This window comes from Erpetoichthys calabaricus, chromosome 9 (assembly GCF_900747795.2).
Source record: "Erpetoichthys calabaricus chromosome 9, fErpCal1.3, whole genome shotgun sequence".
Classification (NCBI taxonomy): Eukaryota; Metazoa; Chordata; class Cladistia; order Polypteriformes; family Polypteridae; genus Erpetoichthys; species Erpetoichthys calabaricus.
This window is the reverse complement of record NC_041402.2, coordinates 100,721,261-100,749,039: the sequence shown is the minus strand read 5'-3', so window position 1 is coordinate 100,749,039 and position 27,779 is coordinate 100,721,261. Positions and strand designations below refer to the sequence as shown.

General features: G+C 37.0%; 1 protein-coding gene and 1 long non-coding RNA gene across 3 annotated transcripts; one reads left to right on the top strand and one right to left on the bottom strand.

Annotated features, from left to right (window-relative positions):
- The first annotated feature begins 997 nt into the window (after positions 1-997).
- Positions 998-27,047, top strand: wnt4b (wingless-type MMTV integration site family, member 4b). Its single transcript, XM_051931734.1, has 5 exons — positions 998-1,689; positions 21,562-21,797; positions 25,904-26,035; positions 26,112-26,254; positions 26,434-27,047. The coding sequence occupies exons 1-5, from the start codon at positions 1,601-1,603 to the stop codon at positions 26,905-26,907; spliced, it is 1,074 nt and encodes a 357-aa protein (XP_051787694.1). The 5' UTR covers positions 998-1,600; the 3' UTR covers positions 26,908-27,047.
- On the bottom strand, positions 15,131-18,152 carry LOC114658018 (uncharacterized). Of its 2 annotated transcripts, XR_007935811.1 has the most exons (5): positions 17,813-18,152; positions 16,984-17,052; positions 16,057-16,205; positions 15,590-15,948; positions 15,131-15,367 (listed from the first exon to the last, which is right to left on the bottom strand). It is a non-coding gene; the product is annotated as an uncharacterized LOC114658018 (long non-coding RNA). The 2 variants fall into 2 exon arrangements; XR_007935810.1 differs by having other exon boundaries at positions 15,131-15,948.
- Positions 27,048-27,779: the final 732 nt, after the last annotated feature.

The following is a 27,779-nucleotide window of genomic DNA, read 5'->3' as shown; positions in this document are numbered from 1 at the left end:
GGAAGGCACAAGGGAGAACTTTTAGACAAATGAGATTCTGAAAAACGAATAAATGTAAGAGAGAAAGTCAATAATACCACTATTGCGCACTTCGAACTTTGGCACGTCAGAAAACTGCAGTGAAATAAAGAAAAATTAAGATTATTATTTAAATACACCGATTAGGATACATTAAGGACAAATTATTGTGCATTGCTAAACTTTAAACAGCCTATTTAAACAACTGAAATACTTATTTTAAAACAGACTAACATTGTTTATTTGAAAGGCACTATGGTAGATGGACAAACAGGCAGTGATAGATAGATAGATAGATAGATAGATAGATAGATAGATAGATAGATAGATAGATAGATAGATAGATAATTAAACGACGCGACAAAATTTGGTTTAATTTCTGACATCCCTTCCCATGCATCCTTTAAACTATTTCTAGAATAATAAACTAAAAAATAAAGCACGGCCCTATTTTAATTTTACAATTCAGTTGTCTAGTGTTTTTCAAGGTCAAAATATTAGTTTTGATTCTTGGATTTCATTTGAAATAATCTGCTTCTTGCATTTATCTATTTGTATAAACATAAACCTGCAATTCGCTCAGTAATTTCTCGTAATTTTATTAGCTTCTGTCAACCCCATCTAGCCTTCTGTGGCTTTTCTCGTCTTTTAAAGGCTCTCTCTTGTCTACCCGTTAGCTGGGAGACATATAAATTTACTGCTAGAAATGTGAAAGGGTCCTTGTGTTTAGAAGCCATAGACTTGACGGGATGACAAATCGTGGCCCAAATTAAAATTTTAAAAGGCTTTGCAAAGCCTGGGGTTCACGTTTGTGGGCGCCTTCAAAGCTCTGAAAAACTTAAGCCTTCTCAACTGCGATTCTGGTCATTGGACCAATCGCTCTTGACGGAAATAAAACCGGGTCCCATATTTCGGATCTATGCTTTTGTGCTAATTTTACTTTTTATACAGTATAAAGGAGATCCTTACTTCTAAAGTAATGGATATTTTTCTCTCAGCACACTGCATCTGAATGACAAATTGAATGTTACCCTGCGAAGTGATCTCATTCATGGCTATATTTAAACTACTTGTAAAACAAGAAGATCAATGAAAGTTGTTCATCTATTTACATATTTTGTTAGTTGAACTCTTATTACGGACACTTGAATTCAAGACTTTCATCCGTTACAGTTTTTTTTCTCTGCTGATTAGAAAAGTGACCACGGATCAATTTGATGTGTTATTATAAATTTTGATTTTTCAATTTGTGGCTGAGTCCAAACCTCAACACTTTTTGAATAAAATTTAACACGAGAAGTTAAATGATGGCTTTATCGAAGGTAAATTCTCGACATACTCCGTTTCATCTCTGCAGTTTTCATGAACAATTCCCATACTGAAAAGACGTCAGTGTTAATAAAACATTACCGCCTTTGAAGCCCGGAGACTTTTCCCAGCAACTGAAGCTGATCAAGGGGGATGTCACGCACCTAAGGTGTTTACACGAAAGGAAGAATCGCGAACTGCTCATTGATAAGAACACTTCATCGTCTGGGCAAGAATGCCCAGGGTACCGTGAGGAACTCTTCGAAGGTCCCAAATGAGGTCTCCCCACTTTCCACCTGTCGTCCTCAGCGCGGTGTCGGCACTTCTGTGCGCGCTCCCGCTGAGCCGGGCGACCAGCTGGCTGTAAGTATGCGGGTGCCCGAGGGACACCGACCTGAATCTGTCCTACATTTTTAGTTTTATTTTGTTTATATTATTATACTTTGTGAAATTAATCACAAATAATGATAATAATATTAATATTAATAATGTCTGAATTACATCAATAATGAACTGATTTTAAATAAGGCAGTGTCGCCTTGGTTGTAGTTTCTCATTTTCAGTTTCAGGCTGGACATTTACAAACGCACAAATTTGGTTAAGTGATTTCCATTTTGAGTCATAACGATTCTAGATGTCGTAACTATGGGCCATAGCATCTGTCTTCAGCGGACCTTTCTTAACGAGACCCCCCATTTTCTCCCTGTCTTCACCGGATGACGCTAGTGTCGAAAGTGCCGTTACCGTCATTCATTCGGTATCTACTGAGACTTCCATCGCCGGTTTCGTTATTTGCATTGCCCTCTTTTGGTGGGCTGTATAATTACATGACTAGGCAATCAGATTTTTCTTTTTACCTAAAACATGCTGTCGATTTAATTTTAATATTACAAACGCATAAATTAAAATTTAAATAATTTCTTAATTTTAGAGCAATGCACATCATTAGTTAATTTAAGATTGCTTTCAAACACCAATTAAAAACTGACAGGAACTAGTCTTTAGTTATTATAGCAAGGAGCTATAAAATTGGAATCAGGAAACACACAACAAAGAATAAAATGCATCTGTTGATTCATGTACTTACTTGATGACTTACTTGATGTAACCAGGGGAAAAAAATGAACCTATTCACAAATATTAATCAAACGGGTCTTCTGTAATGAGTAAGAAAAATGGGATCTGCTCAGGCAAATTCTAGTAATAAAGCCAAATCAATCATTTTCAAGAAGTCACCTGAATCAACTTTGAAATCCTGAAGTAATGTCCAGACAATATTCTCATTGAAGGTGTTAATATTCTAATTTGACTGCTGGAAATATCTGGGATAATAAAACATTATCAAAACTGCTCAGCACAACTTGGGCCACTGAGCACAAGACAGAAGACAGACATGCACAGGATGGCAGTCCACCACAGGGCCCAATCTTTCACACAGATAGGGGCCAATTTGGAATTGCTAATCAACCTAATCAGTATGTGTTTGGGGATGTACGAAGAAAATTTGATTAACTAGAGCAGGGGTGCCCAACTCCAGTCCTGGAGGGCCGCAGTGGCTGCAGGTTTTCATTCTAACCCTTTTCTTAATTAGTGGCCTGTTTTTGCTGCTAATTAACTTCTTTGGAATTAATTGTAATTGACTTGCTCTTGAACACTCAGACTCCTTAATGGTTTCTTTTTCCTTAATTAGCAGCCAAACAATAATGAGATACAAAATGAGCCAAAACATGGCATGCAAACCGTCATACAAAATCTGAAAATAAAGAAAGGTGAAGGTCTCAGGTATGCTGATCTGCTCTTAGAAAAGAGAAAATTCACAATTTCAGAAATGTCTGATATGCACAATGAGAGCAGCAACAAGCCATGGAATTAAAGAACGGGTTTAATTAACGACAAGACTCTGCGCCTAATTAAACAACTGCTTGGAATGAAATTGGTTGGAGTTTGAGGCCCTGACTTAGTTGGTCCTCTGTTGGCTCACTCACTTCACATTTCACTTCTGTTTGGATGCCATTTAAGTAAAGAAATGCAGCAATTCAGAGGTATGATGAAGAAATTCAGGGAAACATTTCTTAAAAACCAAGTCAAATAAAATTAATTCAAAAGAAGTTAATTAGCAGCAAAAACAGATCACTAATTAAGAAAAGGGTTAGAATGAAAACCTGCAGCCACTGCGGCCCTCTAGGACTGGAGTTGGGCACCCCTGAACTAGAGGAAACCCTTGCAGACACAAGAAGGACATGCAAACTCCACATAGCCAACATGGTATTGGATTCAAACACAGAAGGCTTTATAGTCTGAAACTCAAGTATGGGGTCCTCTATGGCCCGTAATTTACGTAAACTGAATTTTGATACCTAAAGGAATTTGAATAGCCATGGATTGTTCTGAGAAAAAAAATGTGTTTTCATGTTAAGGGTAATACAAAAAAATCAGTTTCTAAAGCCAGTTTCAGTAACTTTGATTTACTTTTTTTGCATTATGACATAAAAATAAAGCTTTCCAGGTGTGAAATTGGTGCAGTGGCTGGAGCTGCTGCCTCACAGTTCCACAAGACTGGGATTGAATTGCCTGTTTGTGCAGAGTTTGCACATTCTCTCCGTGTGTGTGTGTGTTGGGTTAACTGGTGACTCTAAATTGGCCCTATATGAATGAGTTTAGGTGTGTGGTATGCATGCAAATCATGCCATCTAAAATCACTTCTTGCCAAGTGCCCAAAGCAGCTGGTGTCAATTACAGCATATGCGATCCTGAATTGGATTACATCAACATGAGATTTTTTTTCATACATGTTGATGGTTTTTTTCATACATGTTGATTTTTTTCATACATGTTTCTAAATGATTAATTATAGTATTAAGATAAGACACAGGCAGCACGGTGGTACTGTGGTGGCACTGCTGCTAAATTTGCTGTGTAGAGTTTGTATTTTCTCCCCATGTTCTTGTGGGTTTCCTCCAAATCCAGGTCCAAGACAGTCCAAAGACATGCAGGATAGATGGATTGGCAATGGTAAACTGGCCCTGATATGTGTATGTATGTGGTTGTGTGTTCACCTTTCAATAGGCTGGCATTCTGTCCAGAGCTTGTTCCTCCCTAAAGTCTGATGCATGCTCTATATAAGCAGGATTTGAAAACTAATGAATGGACTAGATGGATGGATGGATGCACAACCTTCCATTCAGTCCTATCACTCTGTTTCCATATGTCTATGTTGTGTTTCCTGGGCTAGTGAATAAACTAATTCAAGTTTATTATTAAGTATAATAAAAACTTAATTTTCCATAAATATTTTAATTTGAATCACAAAAGGACCAGAGATTAAAGATTAATGCAACAATGTCACAACTACTTAATGACAGCCATCTATTACCTGGAGTGAGGCATCTGCCTATAACATTTTGGCATTGCATTTAGTAGTTCAAGGGTTAAGGGTGAGTCACGTGCAGGCATGGCCAGTGGTAAAGGGGAGTGGCTAATAAGAATAAATATTGTTCAAGATGATACTGTTCAATACATATTGTTCAAAATGTTCCATTTTGGAGGAATTGGAAATCTCTATTGCTGACAGGGAATAGTCTATTGGGTTCTTTGCTGCTATATATTTCCACCGTTTAAATATACTTTCTTAGTTACTTTCAGTTTTAGTAATACTGTATACAATAAAATCAGTGAAGGAAAATTAACTCAAATAAAAATGTACGAAACTGGATTCTTTATTGTAATTTTAGGGTTATCAGTATATGTTTTGAAGAAAAAATGTCATATCACTAGTCAGTACTGACCAGTACCATGTGTCACTTCTAGACACATTTAGCTGCTTCTTCATTCCATTTAATCTGACAGCGGACCGTTTAAACATGAAATAAATTACCAAGTAGTGTAGCAGCAAGGAGTACTTTGGGGAATTTCAAAACTCAACTCAATTTTATTTTGGAACAATTAGGCAAATAGGATTAAGAAGCTTTGTTCTGCTGAAAAGCTTGTTCTAATGTTTTAATATTCATAAATATGGATTATCAAGTTGAAGTCTATTGTCATGTGTACACAGTACATCTAAAGTCTGACTTGCATGTCTCTTCAAAAAAGTGACATATATACACTACCACCAAAGATGCACACATAAAAAAGTATACCTCATACAACATACTATATATATATATATATATATACATACATATATATATATATATATATATATATATATATATATATATATATATATATATATATATATATATATATATATATATATACATATATATATAACATATATATATATATATATACATATACATATATATATATATATATATATATATATATGTATATATTCTTTGCATTCGTAGCCTGTGTCACAATCCGATTACGTGTCGTGTACTCTTTGCATTATTTGACAGTAAAACTATTTCAACCATATATATATAGATATATATATATATATATATATATATATATATATATATATATATATATATATATAGTAACATACAGTATACAATAGCTGGCCCAGTCTGACAGGACTATTGGTCTAGCATTTAAATCTACAGGCAAGTGTCATCTAATTAAATCCATAGATGTTATTCTAATAAGATGCACTGTATTTTTCATTCTAACAGACGCTGTACACAATCGACACTATATCCTAATAAAAACAGAATTTAAGTAGAAAACAAAGATAGAAATGGAAGTACTAATCCTATTGGATCTCACTGACTGTCACACAATTTATTCCTGCTTGACAGCAGACCACCAAAATGTTTAATGGACTAAAATGAAATTAGTACTCCCTATATCGTTGTTTTATTATTTTCCATTTGTTTTCCTATATTAAGTTAAAGTGTCAGTTTGCATGTTTCCTAAATTATATAGAATTCTCATTGACTGTGCATCACATATTGGAATGAAAAAAAAAATCACCCACTTTCCCTATGAGCTTTTCCAGGGCAGGGTTGTGAGAAAGCTGGACCCTGTCCCAGCAAGCATCAGGTTCAAGGAAGAAACAATCCCATTACAGAGTGTCAGTCCATTGCAAGGTGAACACACACACACACTCACAAATGCACTACAGCCAATTTAGCAACACCAATTCATCTAACCTACATGTCTTTAGAGTGTGGAAAAAAACTGGAGCACCTGGAGAAAACCCAGATAGACATAAGAAGAACATGCAAACTCTATGCAGAGAGCTCCTGGGACATGAAACCCAGTTTCTTTCATGCAAGGCAGCAGTGCTACCACTATGTCATCATGCTGCCAGGAATTAAAAATGCATTGTATGTTACTACCACATGCATTGCAAAGTAATTAACATGAATGAAAAAAGGGTGAGATGAGTATAGCTTTAAAGCACTTAAATTGGAAAGACAGCAGTAAAATAGAATGTGAAAGATCTTAAAAAGCAAGAACAAGGAAAAAGAGTTAAATTTGGAGATCTTTAACAAAACAGAGGAACCTGATGTGACAAGTACAGGACCAGTAATGAAAGACAAGAGAAGGCATTGCAACAACTAATACTGAGTGAAGGTTTTTAGTCAATTATTACTAGGGGGCTTTGCCCCCTGCTTGTTTCGCTCACCAACTTCCCTGGCCTATGCGCCAGCCAAATCGCATCTCTGCTGCTTGCATATGTGGATTTCACTTTCACCAAACAACAAATCTTTTAATTCTCATGGATACTCCTCTTCATTGGGAAGAAACACTACTTTTCCCTGATGGCAACACGAATTAGACAACCTACAAGTCTCCGACTTAAAGTTTAAATCCGAACAATATATTCAATCTGTTTTCACTGTTCCATTATTTCACCGAGTAATAATTTCCGTTTGTTTGCGGTAATGCGATCTTTACTGTCATTTTTTGAGACTTTTGAATTTTTATACTTCCATTATCTCCTAACCTGCTCTGCATGTGTATCGCGCCAACGTTTTTGAATTCTTTACGACGTTCTACTTTGTCATCTATTCTCTCTTTGTCTTTTATTTACAGCTCCAGGCATGGCTAAATCTCTTGGCACACAGTCCCGTCTCGCAGGACATGAAAGTATCTCTCTGAAAAAGTCACGTCTCATCCCAGGCTAAAAAATCTTGTCTCATCCCAGGATTTTTTTATTATAATAGAGAGACTAGCAAATAGACATTTCTCTATTATAAAAAAAAATCCTGGGAGAGAATGACTAGTGAGACAAGACACGATCTTCATGTGAAGATCACGGAAGACACTTAAAAGACCCATGAGACGAAATGAGATTGGCCACGGAGCGTCTCACGGGGACCTTAAACATGAGACTTTGTGCCAAGAGATTGACTCAGGGCCGTCTCGTGGGGATGTAGAACATGAGATTCTTGCAAGACACGCCCTACTTAAAACCAATATCACATAAGACCACGGGCAGAAAAACACTCAGTCGTGTTAAGGCTTTGAGCACACACAGATCCAGGGCTCTCAGCGCATATAAAGCATATAAGGCCAATGCGTTATAGATGAAACGTTGATGACTAAGCAAAGAAGAAAGAGCAGCATGGAGATTAGAGACTCAAAAGTGTTGGAGAGAAAAAATGCAAAAAAGAAATAATTAGGTGCAAATTTAGAAAATAAGGAAAGTAATAATCAGTCCGGAACAAGTGAAATTGAAAAAAAAGCACGTTCTGGCTTTTTTCGGGCTCAGAATTAAAAGACAAAGTATAACTTCATAAAGATGTTCAAAAATGTTGGTGCTATACACATGCAAAGCAGGTTAGAGATTATGAAAGCAGTGGAATTCGAACAGCTCAAAAAAAAATGATGGCACAATACACATGCAGAGAAAGGTAAAGAATATGAAAGCAGGAAAATTTGAAAGTATTGTAGTGTCCCTTCCAGGTTGAAGCCTCTTTTTTTGGAGTGACTGTTAGGTTCGATTGAGGGAGGGCGGAGTACAGCGCGGAAGACTGACAGCGGGGTATTGATTGATGCGGTAAGGGGGGAGGGTGTTTGGGGTTACGAAGGTGACGTTCTTATTCTTGATTGTTCAAGTAAAACTTTTGTGAGACTTTAGTACGTCTGTCTGGTTTTTTTTTTACTTCTCTTTTTCGAGCCAGACGCAGAGGTCGCTACAGTATCAAAAAAAGATAGTAACGATCGCAATAGCACAAACAAAAGGAAATTATTACTCGAAAAAAGGGAAAATAATCATCACGGACCAGGTGTAACTGAAAAAATAGCATGACAAAGCGAGGTCAGAAATAGAAGACAAAGAGTAGAAAACAAAGTAAAACATCATAAAGAGGTTAAAAAACAAGGGGGCCAAACACACTCAGAGCAGGTTAGAGATAATGAAAACAGTGGAATTCAAAAGACTCAAAAAAAACGTAGGCGCGAAACACATGCAGAGCAAGATACAGCATATGAAAGCAGAAAAAAACAAAAGTGTCAAAACCAAGAAAGTAAACATCACATTAGCACAAACAAAGATAAATTACTACTCGGAGACATAACGAAAAGGTGAGTAGAGATCAAATATATGGACATAGGTGATATGTCTGAAGTATGTAAATATTGTAAGGCTTTGAAGTTTAAGTCAGAGAATTTCAAAAACGGAGTTTACCTCACATGCATTTATTCGTTACTTTGCAAAAAAAAAATTATTAACTGCTGATGATGTAGATCGTTTTGTCTGTGCTGAAATTCCAAACAGAGAAACCTATCCTGAATTATGGTACAAAGTCATTAAACACATGTCTCACTGACCTCATTTAAAAGATTCAGCATGTTGGGACTCTAAAGATTCCAAATATTGTTTTTAAAGAAGTTCTGAAATAAAAGTGAAACTAATGAAACCGGAACAATTCAAAAAAAAAAATCTTAAAAGTGTGTATCTGGAAAACCAAACACGGGGGTTGGCGAGCAAAGCAAGCAGGGGGCGAAGCCCCCTAGTTTTCTTAAATCCTTAAAAATCTGCAACCATAGCTGTCTAAGTTCTATGACACAACTAATAAGAAACACTAGAAATAATTTCCAAGAACGTAAAAAGATATAGTCTTCTGTTTAAGTATACAGGAGTGTAATCAAAAGACTGAACACACAAACATTGTGCACCTATCAAGATGATCTAAAAATTTTTGCATAAAGTTACATTTAATACCAGTCAGGCTGATCAGTTTGAACGAAGGGTCATGTAATTGGAAAAATGTAAATCATTTAAAAGTGGGGTGTAAAAATGATTCAAAACAAATAGTATATCAAAAATGATTTGTACTGCAAGGAGCTGTGCAATGTGGTGCCTTTTTCTCATATGAAAGTAAAATTAAGCCATTAACCAGAAGTGAAAATAACTGCAACAGTGAATTTCTGATAAAGGAACGGATTAAAGAGGATAGGTCAGGCACAAGGGCACATGAACGGGGTTGAAAACCTTACCATACTGTACCCAAACCATACTATTTTCAAACTTACTTAATTCAATTCTGTGTCATAGGGGTCTGAAAACCTCAGTGTAGTGTCAATATTTTACTTGAACAAATGTAGTTTATTTTATACTAGACTTTATATTGTATGTTTCATAGTAGTGTGAACCCTGCAAGCGTTTCTTCCTAAAACATTCTTTTCAGAATTATAACACCTGTGGTCAAGTTTTATCTAACAATGTGAAAAATATGCACAGAATAAGCAACTCAAAACGCAATGCAAAAAAAAAGTATTTAGTACATATTATACTATTTAGGACCATTCATTCAATAGAGGAAATAAAATTACAAATTAACTCACAAAAATATATTGAAAAAGCAAATGAAAAGCAGAAATCTATTTTATTTGATGTTATTTTTTACAGTTTCATGGTAATCACCTCCTTTCATAAGTGTGTACGTTTTCTCTTGAACAAAACTTCAGCACGAGCAGATAAATGTTGCTCATGTAAATTAAGAGCTGAGAAAGGCACACTCTTTTACAATTTATTCATTGTGACATAACATTATTGAGAATTTCAGCATAAAATCCATCATGTCGCATCACAAAACGTACGCAATTTGAACAAGAAATACCGCAAACATAGCACTAGTTCAAAAGCTTATGGAAAAGCAACACATACAATACTGAACATTAAAGTTTTGATGAATTGTATATTGCAGTTCGTTACATAAAACTGTAAACTTGACATCTTTGTTCTTTTCGTAGCTATGCTAAATTAGCTATGTTAAATTAATATCTTCACAAACTTAAGCTTTTTCAAATCAATAACTCCTGAGCATGGCGACGCAGGTTAGGTTATATGAAATAGGTTTACAACTGTTTACCTTTAACTTGCAATAATCATGCAGTTGAGGTTTGGCCTACAGTAGTGACCGTTTTTTTAAAGTTTTATGCGTTTTTTTTTCAATTTTATAATCTCTTACACGGGACTACGAGGGTAAATCAAAAAGTAAACGCCATTTGACAATTACGCGGTAACCGAAGTGGCTACAAACTGACGTAATACATCATATTAGCGATGGCTTATGGGTAATTTAAATACGTACACGTGCGCAGCTATCAGCCGTTCTAGTCAATAACATCCAAGTAGATATTGCTGCAGACCGGAGTAAAATAGGCGTGAATATCATTTTCGACTTCAGCCAATCATATATTAATTTTGCGAACGTCAGGCACTGATCAGCCAATCGAAAATTTAAACGTCGCGGTCAATCACCTTTTTATTTAACAAATCACCAATCCGTGTTATTTGTCATTCATGCTCCACTTTAGCCATTTACAGATTAAAAACTGACAGATGTTTCTTTGTAGTTTATATCTCATTTAGCCTCCATTTGACTCCATCAGGTCCTAGTGGTGTGCTAAACACGTCAGCCTGTCTTTAGGGTCTCTGAGACTGGAGGAGGAGGCCAGGAGTCCAACTGTACAGCAGGCACTGATGTGCTTCAGCATCACAACTGGTAACAAGATAGAGATGGCAGATAGTTCAGCTGGGCATCATCCTATATGACTACCCAAGCAAACTGCATATTAATAACATACGGAATCTGTATACTCCAGTATATCCCTGACATAACAACCTGTACAGCTGTAAACGACTCGATTTTACTGGTCATTTTACCACACACTACACTGAGTCTGTCTAATCTTAACCATTAAATAATTCAATCTGATCAGCTGGAAATTTATATTGGCAATGATATTTCTGGTAAGGCATTTTTTTCTTGTTTGTCATAGGTTTATACTGAAAAACTGGTTTACATCAATGTAGTTTTCTATAGGATATATCCGGAAAGTATTCACAGCGCATCACTTTTTCCTCATTTTGTTATGTTACAGCCTTATTCCAAAATGGATTAAATTCATTTTTTTCCTCAGAAACACACAACACCCCATAATGACAACGTGAAAAAAGTTTACTTGAGGTTTTTGCAAATTTATTAAAAATAAAAAAACTGAGAAAGCACATGTACATAAGTATTCACAGCCTTTGCCATAAAGCTCAAAATTGAGCTCAGGTGCATCATGTTTCCCCTGATCATCCTTGAGATGTTTTTGCAGCTTAATTGGAGTCCACCTGTGGTACATTCAGTTGATTGGACATGATTTGGAAAGGCACACACCTGTCTATATAAGGTCCCACAGTTGACAGTTCATGTCAGAGCACAAACCAAGCAAGAAGTCAAAGGAATTGTCTGTAGACCTTCGAGACAGGATTGTCTCAAGGCACAAATCTGGGGAAGGTTACAGGAAAATTTCTGCTGCTTTGAAGGCCCCAATGAGCACAGTGGCCTCCATCATCCGTAAGTGGAAGAAGTTCAAAAGCACAAGGACTCTTCCTAGAGCTGGCTGGCCATCTAAACTGAGCGAACGGGAGAGAAGGGCCTTAGTCATGGAGGTGACCAAGAACCCGATGGTCACTCTGTCAGAGCTCCAGAGGTCCTCTGTGGAGAGAGGAGAACCTTCCAGGAGGACAACCATCTCTACAGCAATCCACCAATCAGGCCTGTATGGTAGAGTGGCCAGATGGAAGCCACTCCTTAGTAAAAGGCACATGGCAGCCCACCTGGAGTTTGCCAAAAGGCACCTGAAGGACTCTCAGACCATGAGAAAGAAAATTCTCTGGTCTGATGAGACAAAGATTGAACTCTTTGGTGTGAATGCCAGGCGTCATGTTTGGAGGAAACCAGGCACCACTCATCTCCAGGCCAATACCATCCCTACAGTGAAGCATGGTGGTGGCAGCATCATGCTGTGGGGATGTTTTTCAGCGGCAGGGACTGGGAGACTAGTCAGGATAAAGGGAAAGATGACTGCAGCAATGTATAGACACATCCTGGATGAAAACCTGCTCCAGAGCGCCCTTGACCTCAGACTGGGGCGACGGTTCATCTTTCAGCAGGACAGCGGCCCTAAGCACACAGCCAAGATATCAAAGGAGTGGCTTCAGGACAACTCTGTGAATGTCCTTGAGTGGCCCAGCCAGAACATAGACTTGAATCCGATTGAACATCTCTGGAGAGATCTTAAAATGGCTGAGCACCGACGCTTCCCATCCAACCTGATGGAGCTTGAGAGGTGCTGCAAAGAGGAATGGGCGAAACTGGCCAAGGATAGGTGTGCAAAGCTTGTGGCATCATATTCAACAAGACTTGAGGCTGTAATTGCTGCCAAAGGTGCATCGACAAAGTATTGAGCAAAGGCCGTGAATACTTATGTACATGTGATTTCTGAATTTTTTTATTTTTAATAAATTTGCAAAAACCTCAAGTAAACTTTTTTCACGTTGTCATTATGGGGTGTTGTGTGTAGAATTCGGAGGAAAAAATGAATTTTATCCATTTTAGAATAAGGCTGTAACATAACAAAATGTGGAAAAAGTGATGCGTTGTCAATACTTTCCGGATGCACTATATATATATTTATATACAGTATATATATATATAGTATACTGCTCAATAAAATTAAAGGAACCCTTTTTAATGAGAGTATAGCATCAAGTCATTGACACTTCTGAGCTATTGATCTGGTCAGATAAGTAGCTGAGGGGCTTGTTCATCAGTTTCAGCTGCTTTGGTGCACTAGAGGGGCAGCACTGAGACGACCCCCAAAACAGGAATGAATGGTTTAACAGGTGGAGTGAAGCCACAGACATTTTTCAACTCTCATCTGTTTTGTCACTCATTTTGCATTTGGCTATGGTCAGCATCACTACTGGTAGCATGAGGCCATACCTAGACCCTAGAGCTGGCACAGGTAGTCCAACTTCTCCAGAATGGCACATCAATACCACATGCCATTGTCAGAAGGTTTGCTGTGTCTCCCAACACAGTCTCAAGGGCATGGAGGAGATTCCAGGAGACAGACAGGCAGTTCCTCTTGGAGAGCTGGACAGGGCCCCTCATAGAAGGTCCTTAACCCATCAGCAGGGCCCACTGGTATCTTGGGCAAGGAGGAACAGGATGAGCACTGGCAGACCCTACAAAATGACCTCCAGCAGTGATGGACTGGTCCAGATCTGGGATGGGATCCCCCAGGACGCCATCTGTTGTCTCATTAAAGGGGTGGGAGTGTGGATTGGCAGAATACAAACTACTAAGTTCAATTTGGAGTTGCTGCAGTGAAATTTTGGCAAAACGGAGTCGCCTGCCTGCCTGTTGCATCATTTTTTCTCTTTGATTTTCAGGGTCTTTGAATTCAGCCCTCCCTCTGTGGGTTGATCATTTTCATTTCCATCCTTTCGTTCCTAACACATCACCACATCAGTTCAAAGCAGTAGAGATAGCCAGCAGGATTTTTTCCTATTGAGATCTGATGTGTTTTCAAAGTGTTCCTTTAATTTTTTTGAGCAGTTTATATATATAGGGTGGTCCAGATCTAATTATGCAATTTTCATTACGCTTTAACTTGTTTATTACATAGAAAATCACCCGAAAAATCCCGGACCATCAAGAAGTGTGCGAACTGACGACATGAAGAATTGTCTTTTTGCCGAACTGGAATCGTCCCGCATAAATCAAAGTCATCCACATGACCTGGATCTGCATAATTAGATCTGGACCACCCTGTATAGTATATACACATAAACACTGACACACACTTATTGTCAAGACCTTAGAATAACAAGGTTCTAGCTGTGAGTTATGGTTTTAGAATACTGAACTTCAAAGGTTTGGACTCTCCATTTATTAGGAGTATACAATCCTTTTCCTTTAATTTTGTTCCTATATATACAAGCTGCATTTTCAGTTAAAGACTATGCAAGTTTTATTGAAAATGTGACTCCTAAATAAAGATAAGTAGGACCCTTATTGTTGTAGGTTATGTTTAAAAGTGAACAAGAATGTCTTGATCAGGATGCTCAGTTTCCAAACTGTTTTATCCCGTGGGATTACCGGCGAGTCCAGCAAAGTGCCATTTGTAGACAGTGTTGATACAAGATGAGGCTCTGCTCAAATCTATCAGTTCTAGTTGTGTTAATACACGAGTTGATTGGGCCAGCACAAATTAAAACTCAGTATTGTCACTACCAAAAACAAAATGTCATTAATTATTCAGTATAAATTGTACAACCATTTCAAGAAATATTTACAATTAACAATAATGATGGGTCAGTTGAACTGAAAGAAAAATTAATCTTCTTTGTGCATTCTCACAAACAGACTTATCGGGGAATATACTAAAGCATGCCCACTTTTATATATTATATATAAATAATATGTAATGGGGATAGACATGTTTGCTTGTAATGTTCAAAGAAGTAATAAAACTGTACAATGCAGTTATAAAAATTAAAGAAAAAATGCAGATGGCATGAATTGGCTAAAACAGATGCACAATTTCAAATATACAGAACTTAATCAACAAAGTGTCCTTTATTAGTTACATCAATAGTTAAATCAAATATACACAATTCTATTATGCACAGTCAGTTTAACACTCAGAAACAAAAAAGGCCAAAGACAAATAAAGCAAGTGACACGTTTATTAGAGGAGGCGTTAATATGGAATCCCAAGTTTAAATGCCTCAGTGATGCTGTCTGTCTTTGGTACTCCAACAGTTGAAGCTCAAGTTTGTCAAACTCTTCGCTCACTTTAAAAAAAAAAAAAAAAAGTACTTTTACCAATACTAAATGGGTATTAATGCATATTTTAAATTTCACTTTAAACATATATTTACATTTATATGTATTTAGTTTATATTCTTGTCTAAATTCACTACAAGTAAAATGGTATTCTGTTTAACAGAATAATGGTGCTGAAAAGAAAAAGAAAGGACTGTCTGCTCCCCAACACCACATGACGTTCCACTCACTGTCTGCTGGTCCATCAATGAACAAGACCTTCTGCCTCTGCTAGAGAAATCCTCTCAACTGTTCCTCGAGCTTTAATAAGAGCCGATCACAAACACAGAAACAGAGAGGACGTTACACATAGAGACACTTTCTGTACTCATTAGAGACTCACTAAAGCCAAACAAGCACATCCAGAATGATGTGAACTCTGTTGATCTTTTCATAAGTACCTACAGCTCTTGACAGCACTTCATCAGGTAGTTGTAGAGGCCATCTGTCAGCTCCTCATCTTCTACTGTATAGAGGTCATTACCCGGTGACCTTTAGGATCTTCATTGTTTTTAAACCATCTGGATGACACATTTTCAGATACAACAGCCTGTTGGACAAGCAAATACAAGAGTCTGGTGCTTTAAAGTCATCATAGCTGTTTCCTACTAGATAGATTGCAATAACAAAGTTTTACTTGTTATCTGAACTAAGTTACCAGCAAGTGATCATCTGCTCCATGGCCCTTTATGATGAACTCTAACAGTTTTCCATGTTGAGTCCTGCTGATCTCTGCAGCCTCATAAACCTGAGCCCCTTGTTCTCGAGTCAGCTGCCCTACTTCAGCCACACAGCCAGCCTGCTCTCCTACACGGTGGACACACACAATAAATACATCAGACTGTCACATGAAGTATTTGTCTTGTGCAAGCTATCTGGTTTTGGTCTGAACACTCCTGTTTTCTCATAAAAGTGGACAATTTGGAATAAAGTTCAAACTTTGAGAATTCCTCTGTGGTTCACTACAAAAATTCTCGTTCATGGTTATCGCAATAGTTTTTTTGAATACATCAATTATTTTAGAGTATTATGAATACCCCAATCTGGACACTACCTAAAGTAATATGCAAGTCACAGACACGTCATCCTAAGATAAAAAGGATACATAGAGTGCTCTCCACTATTATTGGCACCCATTGTAAAAATTAGTAAGAAGGGTTACAAAAAAAAATCCCTGTTTGCTGAAGAAATGCCACCTTGCACTGAAAAAATTAGAAACATCTGACTTTTAATTGAAACAATTTCATTCAAAGAAAAACAAAACCCTCATCAAGAAATAAATATTTTTAAAATTAACATTTTTATAAGGGGTGTCATTAATAGTGGAGGTCACGTTAAATAAATGCCACACATGAAGAAAAAAAAAAAAAAAAAAAAAAAAAATATATATATATATATATATATATATATATATATATATATATATATATATATATATATATATTATCAGCATCTTTAAAAGACTTACAGTAAAATCAAAGGGTTCCACCATAGTCAGATAAAGAGCATACTAACAGAGGATAAGTGAAAAAGTATTGAAATCCTACACAATCTAAACACAAATGTAAAGTTACATAAAACTTACAGTTCATATTCAAATACCATCAACATGTCTATTCCACTGTCTACTGAACCAGCGGGGATGTCCTAGGTCCTAGGAAAAGAAGGAAAGAAAAAAAAGACACGTGAAAGTCAAACACTACAAGTGAATTACAGGTTTAAGAAATGGGTGTTTGCAATTTGCCTTATTTTTCATTAACATCCAATTTCCGGAAGATATTCTTGTAGCAAGTTGGCTGAAAGGAAAAAAAATGTAAAAGTCACTTGTAATTAAACTGAAAAGGCTCTGTGCACATCGCGACTGTCAGTCTGGCTCACATACAATTTAGTGGTGCACTGCCCATTGCAGGAAAGTCTTTAACAATTCAGAAATTGCAGTAATCATCTGCACAAAACTACCATGAAATTCTATTAAAACTGACGGTACAAAAAACATCGCAGATTATTTGGTATTACAATTTAGACACATTACTCCAACATAAGGAACTAAACTGAAAAGAAAAAATGTAATATCGTGCACCACTGTAGTCAATCTGAACTTTGTCAAAAGCCTACGTCACAACAGAATAACTGATCAAGCGTTTCCAAGATGCTTGAATAAGTTTGTTTTTTTTGTCTTCCATGCACAGTCGAGGAGTCCTCGTGAAACTTGCCTTGTGAAATTTGAAGAGTTGCCGGTACCGCTAAGTGCCGGTCCACTTCAAGCACTGAATATAAATCAATTACTACAGCGAAAATGATTATTAATACAAACGTAAAGGTTCACGGTACAAACATAACCATGCAAAACAAAGTTATTAAAAATACGGAAAAAACTGCAACTTTCAAACGTTTTCATTTCGATGCATTCTTACTTCCATTGTCAAAAATACGAGCAATTAGTTTCGTCGCTTCTTCTTCTTTTGTCTAATGGAGTTTCATCGCCGCAGCTTCTTTTTTTTTCTCCTTTCGTTTAATGGAGTTTCGTCGCTTGCAGCAGGTTATTTAAGAGGAAACTCTATAAGGTGGAACCTCAAAGAGGTAGGGATCACGAACTGTGAATCGACTGGTTAAAATTACACTTGATAGACAACTTCAAACGTTGATAATTGGACAGGTGAGTTTTTGATTGTCATAGAGAAAGAATAATCTCATTCGTTGAAATTCTGAATTAGCCAATACTATCCACTTGCATTTACAGTTATCCCACCTTCAGATCCGCCCATAATGTCTCCGGTAGCGACAACCCTTCTCGTAATATCCACATGCAGAGACATAGCACCATACGTCACCGCAGTTACAGACCCGCAGTTACAGACCCGGAAGTGGCGTCACCTTCGTTTCAGGACTGACTTCGTAAAATTACTTTTGGAAGGTTTCAGCAGGTCTCGGCAAAGCCCGGAAAGTAACGTTGGGTCAAGTACCCGTTCAGAAATTAAGCGATAAAAATGAGAAGGGAAAAACAGCACATCAAACCAAATAATACGCATCATTGTGAAGTTTAGAGGGTTTCTGCCATAACGTCGTGTCATACACCAAACTAAACAATACGGATCGTTTCTGTGAAATACACTGTTAACATTTACGTTGTGTTCGGGTCTGTGGGAACCATTTAACATGTCGACAAAATTAAAAGCATGAAGATCTGTGTTAATTGAAAATAGTTTTTCGTTTACATTCATAAAATGAAATATACAATATAATTACAATGTTTGCACCACGTTAGAGTTTTTGGTCGACAATCAAGACTGACGGATTATGTTGTCTGTCGTTGCTGCATATTTGTAAATCAGTTAAGGATCTGTACATGCCGTGGTGCATGATGAATGGGACTACCAAATCTTTTGCGCAAGATGGGCGCCCAAAAAGCTTACTGACACAAACAAACGTCCTTCTGTGAATTTCAGCGGGTTAACTCCATCTGCCCAAAGAACTCTCACTACGAAGCGTTGTTCAGCAATCGTGGAATCCCGCAGCGGATTCAAACAAGTAATCGATTCAATAGACCAAATGCAGAGTGGTGCGCTCTGCGTGTTCGAACTACAGTACTCATAAGCTGTTGTTAACTTATATTTCACATTGCTCTTACTTTTTTGGTTTACTCCTGTGTATGTTCAGTGCTGTCTTACTTTTCTAAGAGCGTGTGTAGCGGTGCAATCTGTTGAAGATTCATCTTCTAGCATATTTATTGTGAATCGAAAATTTATTTTTTTTAAACTGTGGTCATGTATCAGGCCTCCAAATTATTCTGTGTAAATTTGTCCTAGCGCCAATCTTTCCTCGCGGTTGTTTTTTTAAGGTATTTGTAGTGTAATTTAGTCTGTTTTCAGCATATTTTTTACTTTATTTATTCAGTGTAGAATAGTGCAATTCAAATACTGATAGTTTTCTACATGCTTTAAGACAATAAGATATTCACATTACATAGTACCTTGAATTCTAACTGTGTGAGTAGAGAAACTCAGCTTTGATAATTACACCTCCTGGTATTTCACTGTCAAGGTTAGTGCTGAATTTGGGCAAGGAACAGGTCTCTTAATGATTTTAGAGGCATTATGGACATGACTCAAGCAATTGCTAGGTGGCTAGGAGTCCACTATTTTTTAGGTTAAACATAGAGAGAGAGAGACAGCTTCTGGCTGACAAGCGGCACCAGCAGAAGTATGTCTCTAAAAGGCTTACATTATTAACTCGCGGAGTGATCATTTTGAAACCAAATAATGTTCACACCGGCATTCAGATTATCATAACCATGTGCACTTCTTCACCATTCTAATCAACACTGGCCTCTCAAATTCCAGCAGTTGTTTTAGCTCTACTTTTCCAGGCATGGGTTTTTATTTGTTTTTATTTTCTTGTTCCAGGATGTAATCTTGACTAAGTAATAGGCAAAGTTTTAATCACTGCAACTGGTCCACTGATTTTCTTAGTAACAAATTGACAGTACTTCAAAATGTGATTGCCTGTCTAGCCAGACATATCAGTAGCCTGTGATGAATATTTATTTGTGACTGACACAAACTGAGGTTGAAACCTCTTTGTTATTAACAGCACATGCGCTCAAATTGGCAGATTTAAAAAAAAAAAAAAAACGGTGCCACACTATTTACTTTTTGCTTTTGGAAAGAATGATGCAAACAGGCCAAACAAATACATGTACATATGAAATCCAAAGATTTTAATTGCACTACAATTAATAGATTTTACATTGAAAAAACTGGATGCATAAAATAAACAGTTGACTGATGAACTTAACTTATATAATAACTAGAATCTGGTGTAAATAGTAGGAATTTGTGGATTCATCCTGCTTTATGTCAGTGGTAAAGACTAGTGGTGATAATGTAATGGTGTGGGAGATTTTTTTTTTGTGTGTGGCACACGTTAATCTCCTTAATACAAGAATAATGCCATTTGACTGTCACATTTCTAAGGTTATTGCTGGCCGTGGTCATTTCCTTTGTAGTCACAGTCTACCCAATTTCAAATTGATACTTCTAGTAGGACAGCATCTGATATCACAATGCACACATCATCCGATTCCATGAACATTGCAGTGAATACAGCTTACTCTGCAATGGCCTGTACAGTTCCCAGATTTTCCAAAAGAGAACCTTTGGGACAAAGAGAAAAGGGGTGTCCATAACATGAATATGTGGCCGAAAAATTTTCAGGTCTTGTGTGAAGCTATTGCGTCTGTAAGGACCAATCCTCAGAGGAAACATTTCAGCACCTTTCTGAACCCTTGCCTTCAATAATTCTTTCTATTGAGGAGATAAAAGGGGATCCTACCTGACTCAAGATGTGTGAGTTAAATAACGTAACCACACCTTGTATATATAAGTGCTTTTTGCTTATGGTAGCACCATTCTATTTCTATTTTTTCTTTTTTGCACCTTTTAATTCCATTTACATTTCAAGTGATCCATCTATATCCCCATTCATTTTTCTAAAGTAGTCTAACCCATTGCAGAATCTATGAATTGGAACATAAGACAGGATCCAACATTGGATGGGGCAAAAGTCTATCACAGGACACACTCTCTCATGCACAGTTACTAATTACCTTGAACTACAGGTATATGTCAGGATGAATCTTGAAAACCAGGAAAAAAAAATCAGGATTTGAAACCAGGACCTGGAGTCTTGAGACCTGGAGTCTTGTTCACCAGTATATCACCATGTTGCTGCTGTTATGCCGTTTCTATTCTTTTACAGATTTAATTTAGTAACCTTTTCATTATAGATACGCTCAATGAAATTCATGTTTAAAAGAGCTCCAGACAATTCTTTTTTTCATAAGAATGTGTTCTTCATTAATTTTAAAAGCATTTATAGACCTTATTGAAGATTTGGAAAAGATATCGAATGATGTAGGTAACCAGAGAGAGACTGTGATACTGATGTTATTTAAATGTATCTTCTTTTTTTTTTTTTACTTACTACATCCAATAGACCCTGGCTTTTATTTAATTTTTAGGCTTTGCAGATGAAGACTTCAGTTTTGATTTTTATTGTTACAATTTAATATGTACAAAAGTTTCCATGTGAGACCAAATAACCAGTCAATTTTCAAAACTTGGTAGACTGAGTCTTTTCATGTCATTCCCATTGTACTTTTCAGGTCTTTGGTCAAGCAGCCATTAGCCCGAAGTCTACGTGACTCTGACAGCTGCGCCCTCCTTAAAGGATTAAGTGCAGGTCAGGTACAGCTCTGTCGTCAGCAACTGGAGGCAATGGATTCAGTACGGCGGGGTGCTGAGATTGCCATTGAGGAGTGCCAGCACCAGTTTCGGACACGACGATGGAACTGCTCTACAGTACAGGGGATCAATGTGTTTGGAAAAGTTGTCATGCAAGGTCAGGAGCATACTCCGATGTACAGATTCTTTAATCATTACATTAAAATGGATAAACAATTATACAAAAAAGCTAAAGTAAATGAAATAGCTCAAATGTATTTTTAGAGCATTTTTTATATTACGCCCTATCTCAAAATGCTGCTTAAACAAATAATATTCTTGTGTTCTTACAAATTACTTATGAATGCTTTAAAATCACTTCAGATGTTGTTGTCCGGCACCTCCTGATTCACTGGTACAAGCAAACCCAAACATTTATATACCTATATATACAGTTTGACACGTGTTGATGTCTAATTATGCAAGATGTCAACCTTTTTGGGGTTCCCCCTATTTTTGTCCCTCTAGGCCTGAAACTCCTCATTTGTAGACAATTTATGGGCCATATTTTGTACAGGAAATTACACCTATATGATAAAGAGTAAACCAATAGGTTTCTTCAGCTAGAATGATCAGAAGGACTTAAAGTTATGCATGCCACATCAACTGACCCTCTGGGGTTCAGGGGTTATATTTACTCTGTTTCAGAAAACTTTAAAAAAAAAAAGGGATCTGTAGTATAGGCATGTGGAGAGTTGTCTTATGCTATTTCAAGGTTGCTGATTATGATTATGATATTTTTGATATTTGATTCTTTACTGGCGGTCCTAGCCCTCTAACAGCTACTCCCATAAAGTTTAAGAGAACACATTTCAAACATATACCACATGTGGGGTGTTGTTTTATGCTCTTTCAAGATTAGTGATTATGAATATAATGTTATCTTTGATTGTTTACTAGGGATGTAGCCCTCTATGGAACTCTATCAGAAGCTGAAAAATGACAACTGTCTATTACAATTGAGAATATTTAGATTTTAAACATTTAAATTGAAGTATACATTTTAATATTTCAAATGTTTGATTCAAGTATTCTTGAATATTACGCACTTTTATATCATGAAGTAAATCATTACATTTCTTTTGAATACCCCAGTTTGGGTGGCTTATACTACTTCAGACTTTTTACAGTACAATTGAGTTGGATTTACATAAAAAGCAGGTTTACTTAACTGCAAACATTATTATTCCCACCACTTGCTAATTCTCAGGTAAATATGTTACTTTGTAATGAGTTCTTTAACAAGAACATGGCTACAAAAGTAAGTTTTGCACAAATGTTTAAAGTTTTTCTTCACATAGATAGTCATAGGCAACATGGAATAAATTACCAAGTACTCTGGCTGACAGTAGTTCTGCGGTTGCTTTCAAACTCAACATTTTTTTTCTTCCATTCAAATTGATGAGGTTGAGTATGTTGGGCTGAATGACCTGCTTTGTACAAATTGTTCTACCATTCCAAAGGCAGCAGAAGATTTAAAAGATTTATCATGTTCCCTCTGCCAGCATGCATAACTTTGTTATTCATAGTGTCATCATTTTATTTTAGTACAATAAAAACCTATTTAAAATAGAGTAAAATATTGTAGGCACGGAGCTGGACAGTTTGACATCCGTGGCAGAGTGACGGGCACTATGCAGGCTCCTGTCAATAATGGAGAATCCACTGCATCCACTAAACAGTATCATCTCCAAACAGAGGAGCAGCTTCAGCGACAGACTGCTGTCAATGTCCTGCTCCACTGACAGACTGAGATTGTTCCTCCCCCACACTATGCGACTCTTCAATTCAACCCGTGGGGGGGGGGGGGGAATAAACGTTAAATTTATACAAAGTTATTGTCTGTCTGTATAACTGCATTGTTATCACTTTTTAATTTAATATTGTTCTTTATCAGTATGCTGCTATGATGCAAAGTTCATTGAAAATCAAACAAATATTTTACCCACATGGTTAGTAAAACTCACTTCTTGGGCCAAAACAGAACAGCATTTTTTAATTGGTCATGGGTGTTCTTACCGTATAACAGGAGTGGAAGTGTCTCTTTGTTCATTTGAATTCAACAACACTCATGATATTCAGATACAGCATATATAGTATAGATCCATGTTTTGCAGCCACTGTATGGTCTGTCTGTGGTGGGTTGGCACCCTGCCCGGGATTGGTTCCTGCCTTGTGCCCTGTGTTGGCTGGGATTAGCTCCAGCGGACCCCCGTGACCCTGTGTTCGGATTCAGCGGGTTGGAAAATGGATGGATGGATGGATGTATGGTCTGTCTTCTCGTTTTATAACACTTTTAGGCACTAGAATATATAATTTTGAAAATAAATGTGCTGGGCATTCTGGATATCATGGAAATAAATGGTTCTGAGATCTGCAGCCTATTTTGATGGAAATGATGTAGTTTATCAGTGTCTTCCATAAATGTATTAAGCTTTTATTTCACCAGCAGTAGGTTAATTGGTTATGAGTAATGAAATTTTGCCACAATATTCAATAAACATTGTGCGTTTAATGCCCCAGCAATTAGTCCTTTTCACATCTCTGTATTTTATCTTCTGGGAACCGTCGTCAATGGGTACTTCTCTTCTGGTTATCCTAAACAATGGCAGCATTGCAAAAGAAGAGATTCTATATTATGTTCCTCTGTATTCAGGTTCAAAACAAAAACATCCTTGCCTGAGTTGCACCAGCTTTCTCACCGATGACACAAAGTAAAGAAAATAGATCCAAGCAATCCAAAGAAATTAAAATAAAATAAAAATAAAAAAAGTGTTTTTAACACCATGGCAGCATTTATGTTTGTAGCCAGTACTTTAAATCTGGAGAGTACATAAAGTGTATGTGCTGCCTTAATTTGAATACTGTGCCTTTTTAACTGGAACAACGTTGGTGTCGTACTAACATGGGAACTAGCTTTTGAAAGGGCAAGAACTTGTATCATATTTAATGTATGAGAGCCAGCACTGATGGAAAACAGCACAGCATGTCCTCTTTCTCAATGGAACACAACTGTGTGAAAGGCACTTGCTCTTGATCAGTATATACAGCAGTTCTTAATGTAACTGCTATGTGATTTTCTTTTTCAGGCTAAGAATATGAACCATAAGTTTAAATGCTGTAATTAACAACTCATACAACAAATGTGAAAAACCATTTGAAAACAAGGTGAAGATAAATGATCAATAGGTAAACACTGATCAGATGTAGTAATTTTATAAGATTACAGCTATTTACAATATACTGTCATCTGTCCAAACAGAAATGTTATAGTCTTTGTCCAGTTTTGATGCTTTTATTGTGCAGTGCATTTCAGCCATTCTTCTTGCATTGCAAACAGATTATTGGAAGTGAGTGTGGAAAAGTGAAATAAACAATCCATTGATACTGATGTGTGACTCCTAAAGTTTGTGAAAACGTTCTTGGGAAAAAAAAAAAAGACAGGTGCACAAAGATTTCCACTAGCATTTATGCTTGAACTGCTTTGAACCATCAGGTATTTAAGATGGCTGTTGCTGTGGTTTACCACAGTACAAAACGTTTGACACTTTGTATAAATAAGTGGATATATACCATTTAATTTTATTGTCATTGGATATGACCATATTTTTACTCCACACAATTTTTGGAGTGGGGCTATCAATTTTCCAAGAGTGAATAGTAATGGAAATTCCAAAGAGTCTTTTTATCAAACAGGTACTCCATATACAGGATCAAATCAGTAGGTGCAATCTGTGTTTGCATGTACTGTACATCTGCTAATTAAAACAAGACAGATGTTACATTTATTGTGAAAAGACTGGGCAGTTGCCATTTTGAAATTGGTTGCTTTTAGTATTTCACATAAGCGGGGTAGGATTTACCTAAATGGGAAGCAGCTCTGCATGACACAATCTTTAGTCATACGTATACAGTGGCCATCCTAGAGGTGCTTTAGCTCCAATAAAAATGACAAATTAGTTTATACTTTTAACTAGCATATAGCCTGCTCTAAAATACAACATCAATAATGTGTTCTATAATTTGGGTATATGTCAAAGTGACCAATAAAACTAATAAATTATTGAGTAAACATTCAAACAAACAAACTTCAGTTACTAAAGAGACCAGACAAGGCATGCAGTTTTAAAAGTATTATCAGAAGGCTCACTGCAACATTAAGCTAAAAAACACACACACACAAGATTAAAGTAAAGCCTTTCTGTTGCTACCTTTTCTCCTCAGGCACACGTGAAGCAGCATTCATTCATGCAATCTCTTCAGCAGGAGTGGCATTTGCTATCACCAGAGCATGCAGCCGTGGGGAGTTAGAGAAGTGTGGCTGTGACCGCAAAGTGCGCGGAGTCAGTCCTGAAGGTACACTCCCTCTTTTTCAATAACCATTTATTTGGCACCTTGTGTCGTTTCTTTACTACTTATTCTCCGATTTTAGGTTTCCAGTGGTCTGGATGTTCTGACAATCTCTCTTATGGAGTATCATTCTCACAGTCGTTTGTTGACAACCCTGAAAGGATCCGGGGTTCTTCTTCTAGTCGAGCACTTATGAACCTACACAATAATGAAGCTGGACGAAAGGTAGGCATTTTAACAGCAAGAATAACAATATTTAACTATGTTCAATAAACCTAAGATAGCATAGACAAGAAAATTAAATATACAATGGGGATACAAAATAACAATACTACATTCTTAGTTTGAGTTAATTTCCTGAAAAACAGCGTTCTCCAATATTAAAGCTAGTTCTGTTTTCTCAGGCAATTCTAAACAACATGCGAGTGGAGTGTAAATGCCATGGAGTATCTGGGTCTTGTGAAGTTCGAACATGTTGGAAGGTCATGCCACCATTCCGCAGAGTAGGAGTTGTACTGAAGGAACGTTTTGATGGAGCGACTGAGGTTGAGCAACGGAAAGTTGGATCTCGAAAAGTTCTGGTGCCCAAAGACACTCATTTTAAGCCTTACACTCTACAGGACTTAATCTACCTCTCAGGAAGTCCAGATTTTTGTGAACTGGACCCCCGTGGAGGAATCCCTGGCACTGCAGGCAGGCAGTGCAATGCCACTTCCTCCAGGCTAGCAGCAGATGCTTGCGACCTCATGTGCTGTGGCAGAGGTTTTCATACTGAGCATGCCGAGGTTATTGAGAGGTGCAGCTGTAAGTTCCGCTGGTGCTGTTCAGTGCAATGCAAACAGTGCCGGAATATGGTACAAGTCCACACATGCAGATGAGCAAAACAAGTGACAGTAAAGCACTGGCTGTTTGCATTGTGCACAAGATCATGAAATGCAAAGAGTGGAAACAGCAGGACTTGAAACAGCAAAATTATTTACTGTGTTTATTATGTTTCTGTCTACTCTAAAACTTTCAAAAAACACACATTTTGCTTTAAGTATGAATAACTAATTCCTTTACCATTTCATCAGGAAAATTCCACATACACAACTTAATTTGGATTAATTAGACAAACTCCATAGACTAGTTAACACTAGTTGCCTTTCTTGTAAACATTATAGTATAAATATAGTACCTAGGGATGATCTGAAGAATGTGGAGTTTACACTATATTCAAAACTTAAAAAAAAAAAGGACGACTGTACTATGTACCAGAAATACAATAAATATCTATTCTTCATTACACAACTATTATTACTTTAAAAAAATTCAGCTGTAGCTTTGTTGTTTTTCAGGATATCAAGCAAGTTGCAATCTAAGATTACACACCACAATTGCAGGAATTTTCCAAAGCCAAACTATAACCTCAAATGAATATAAACTATTTTTTGTTTTCTGAACACAATTTTTTCCATTAAAAGTATCACTAGAAGCTGTAGCTTATCTCTGCAGCCCTAGACATTGACAGGACAGAACACAGGTGTCTCACCAGGCCAGCCTATAGTCACCAAATTATTTAATGTGCAATTTTGCTAATGGGAGAGGAAACTGGAGAACCCAAAGAAACCCAAAAGATACAAGGCGACTAGGTACAATGTACACATTAAGGTTCAAATCTGGCTTCTGAAACAGTAAAATAATGTCAGTGCACCATAATGCACTGCATCTATAAAACCCATATCCAAGACTTATTAGAAAGTGAAGCAAT

Bases quoted from the DNA above. Each gene is read 5' to 3' on its own strand.
- wnt4b (XM_051931734.1), top strand. From the start codon at position 1,601: ATGAGGTCTCCCCACTTTCCACCTGTCGTCCTCAGCGCGGTGTCGGCA. The intron at 21,798-25,903 runs GTCAGGAGCATA...TTTTCTCCTCAG, and splicing joins TGGAAAAGTTGTCATGCAAG to GCACACGTGAAGCAGCATTC. The intron at 26,255-26,433 runs GTAGGCATTTTA...CTGTTTTCTCAG, and splicing joins ATAATGAAGCTGGACGAAAG to GCAATTCTAAACAACATGCG.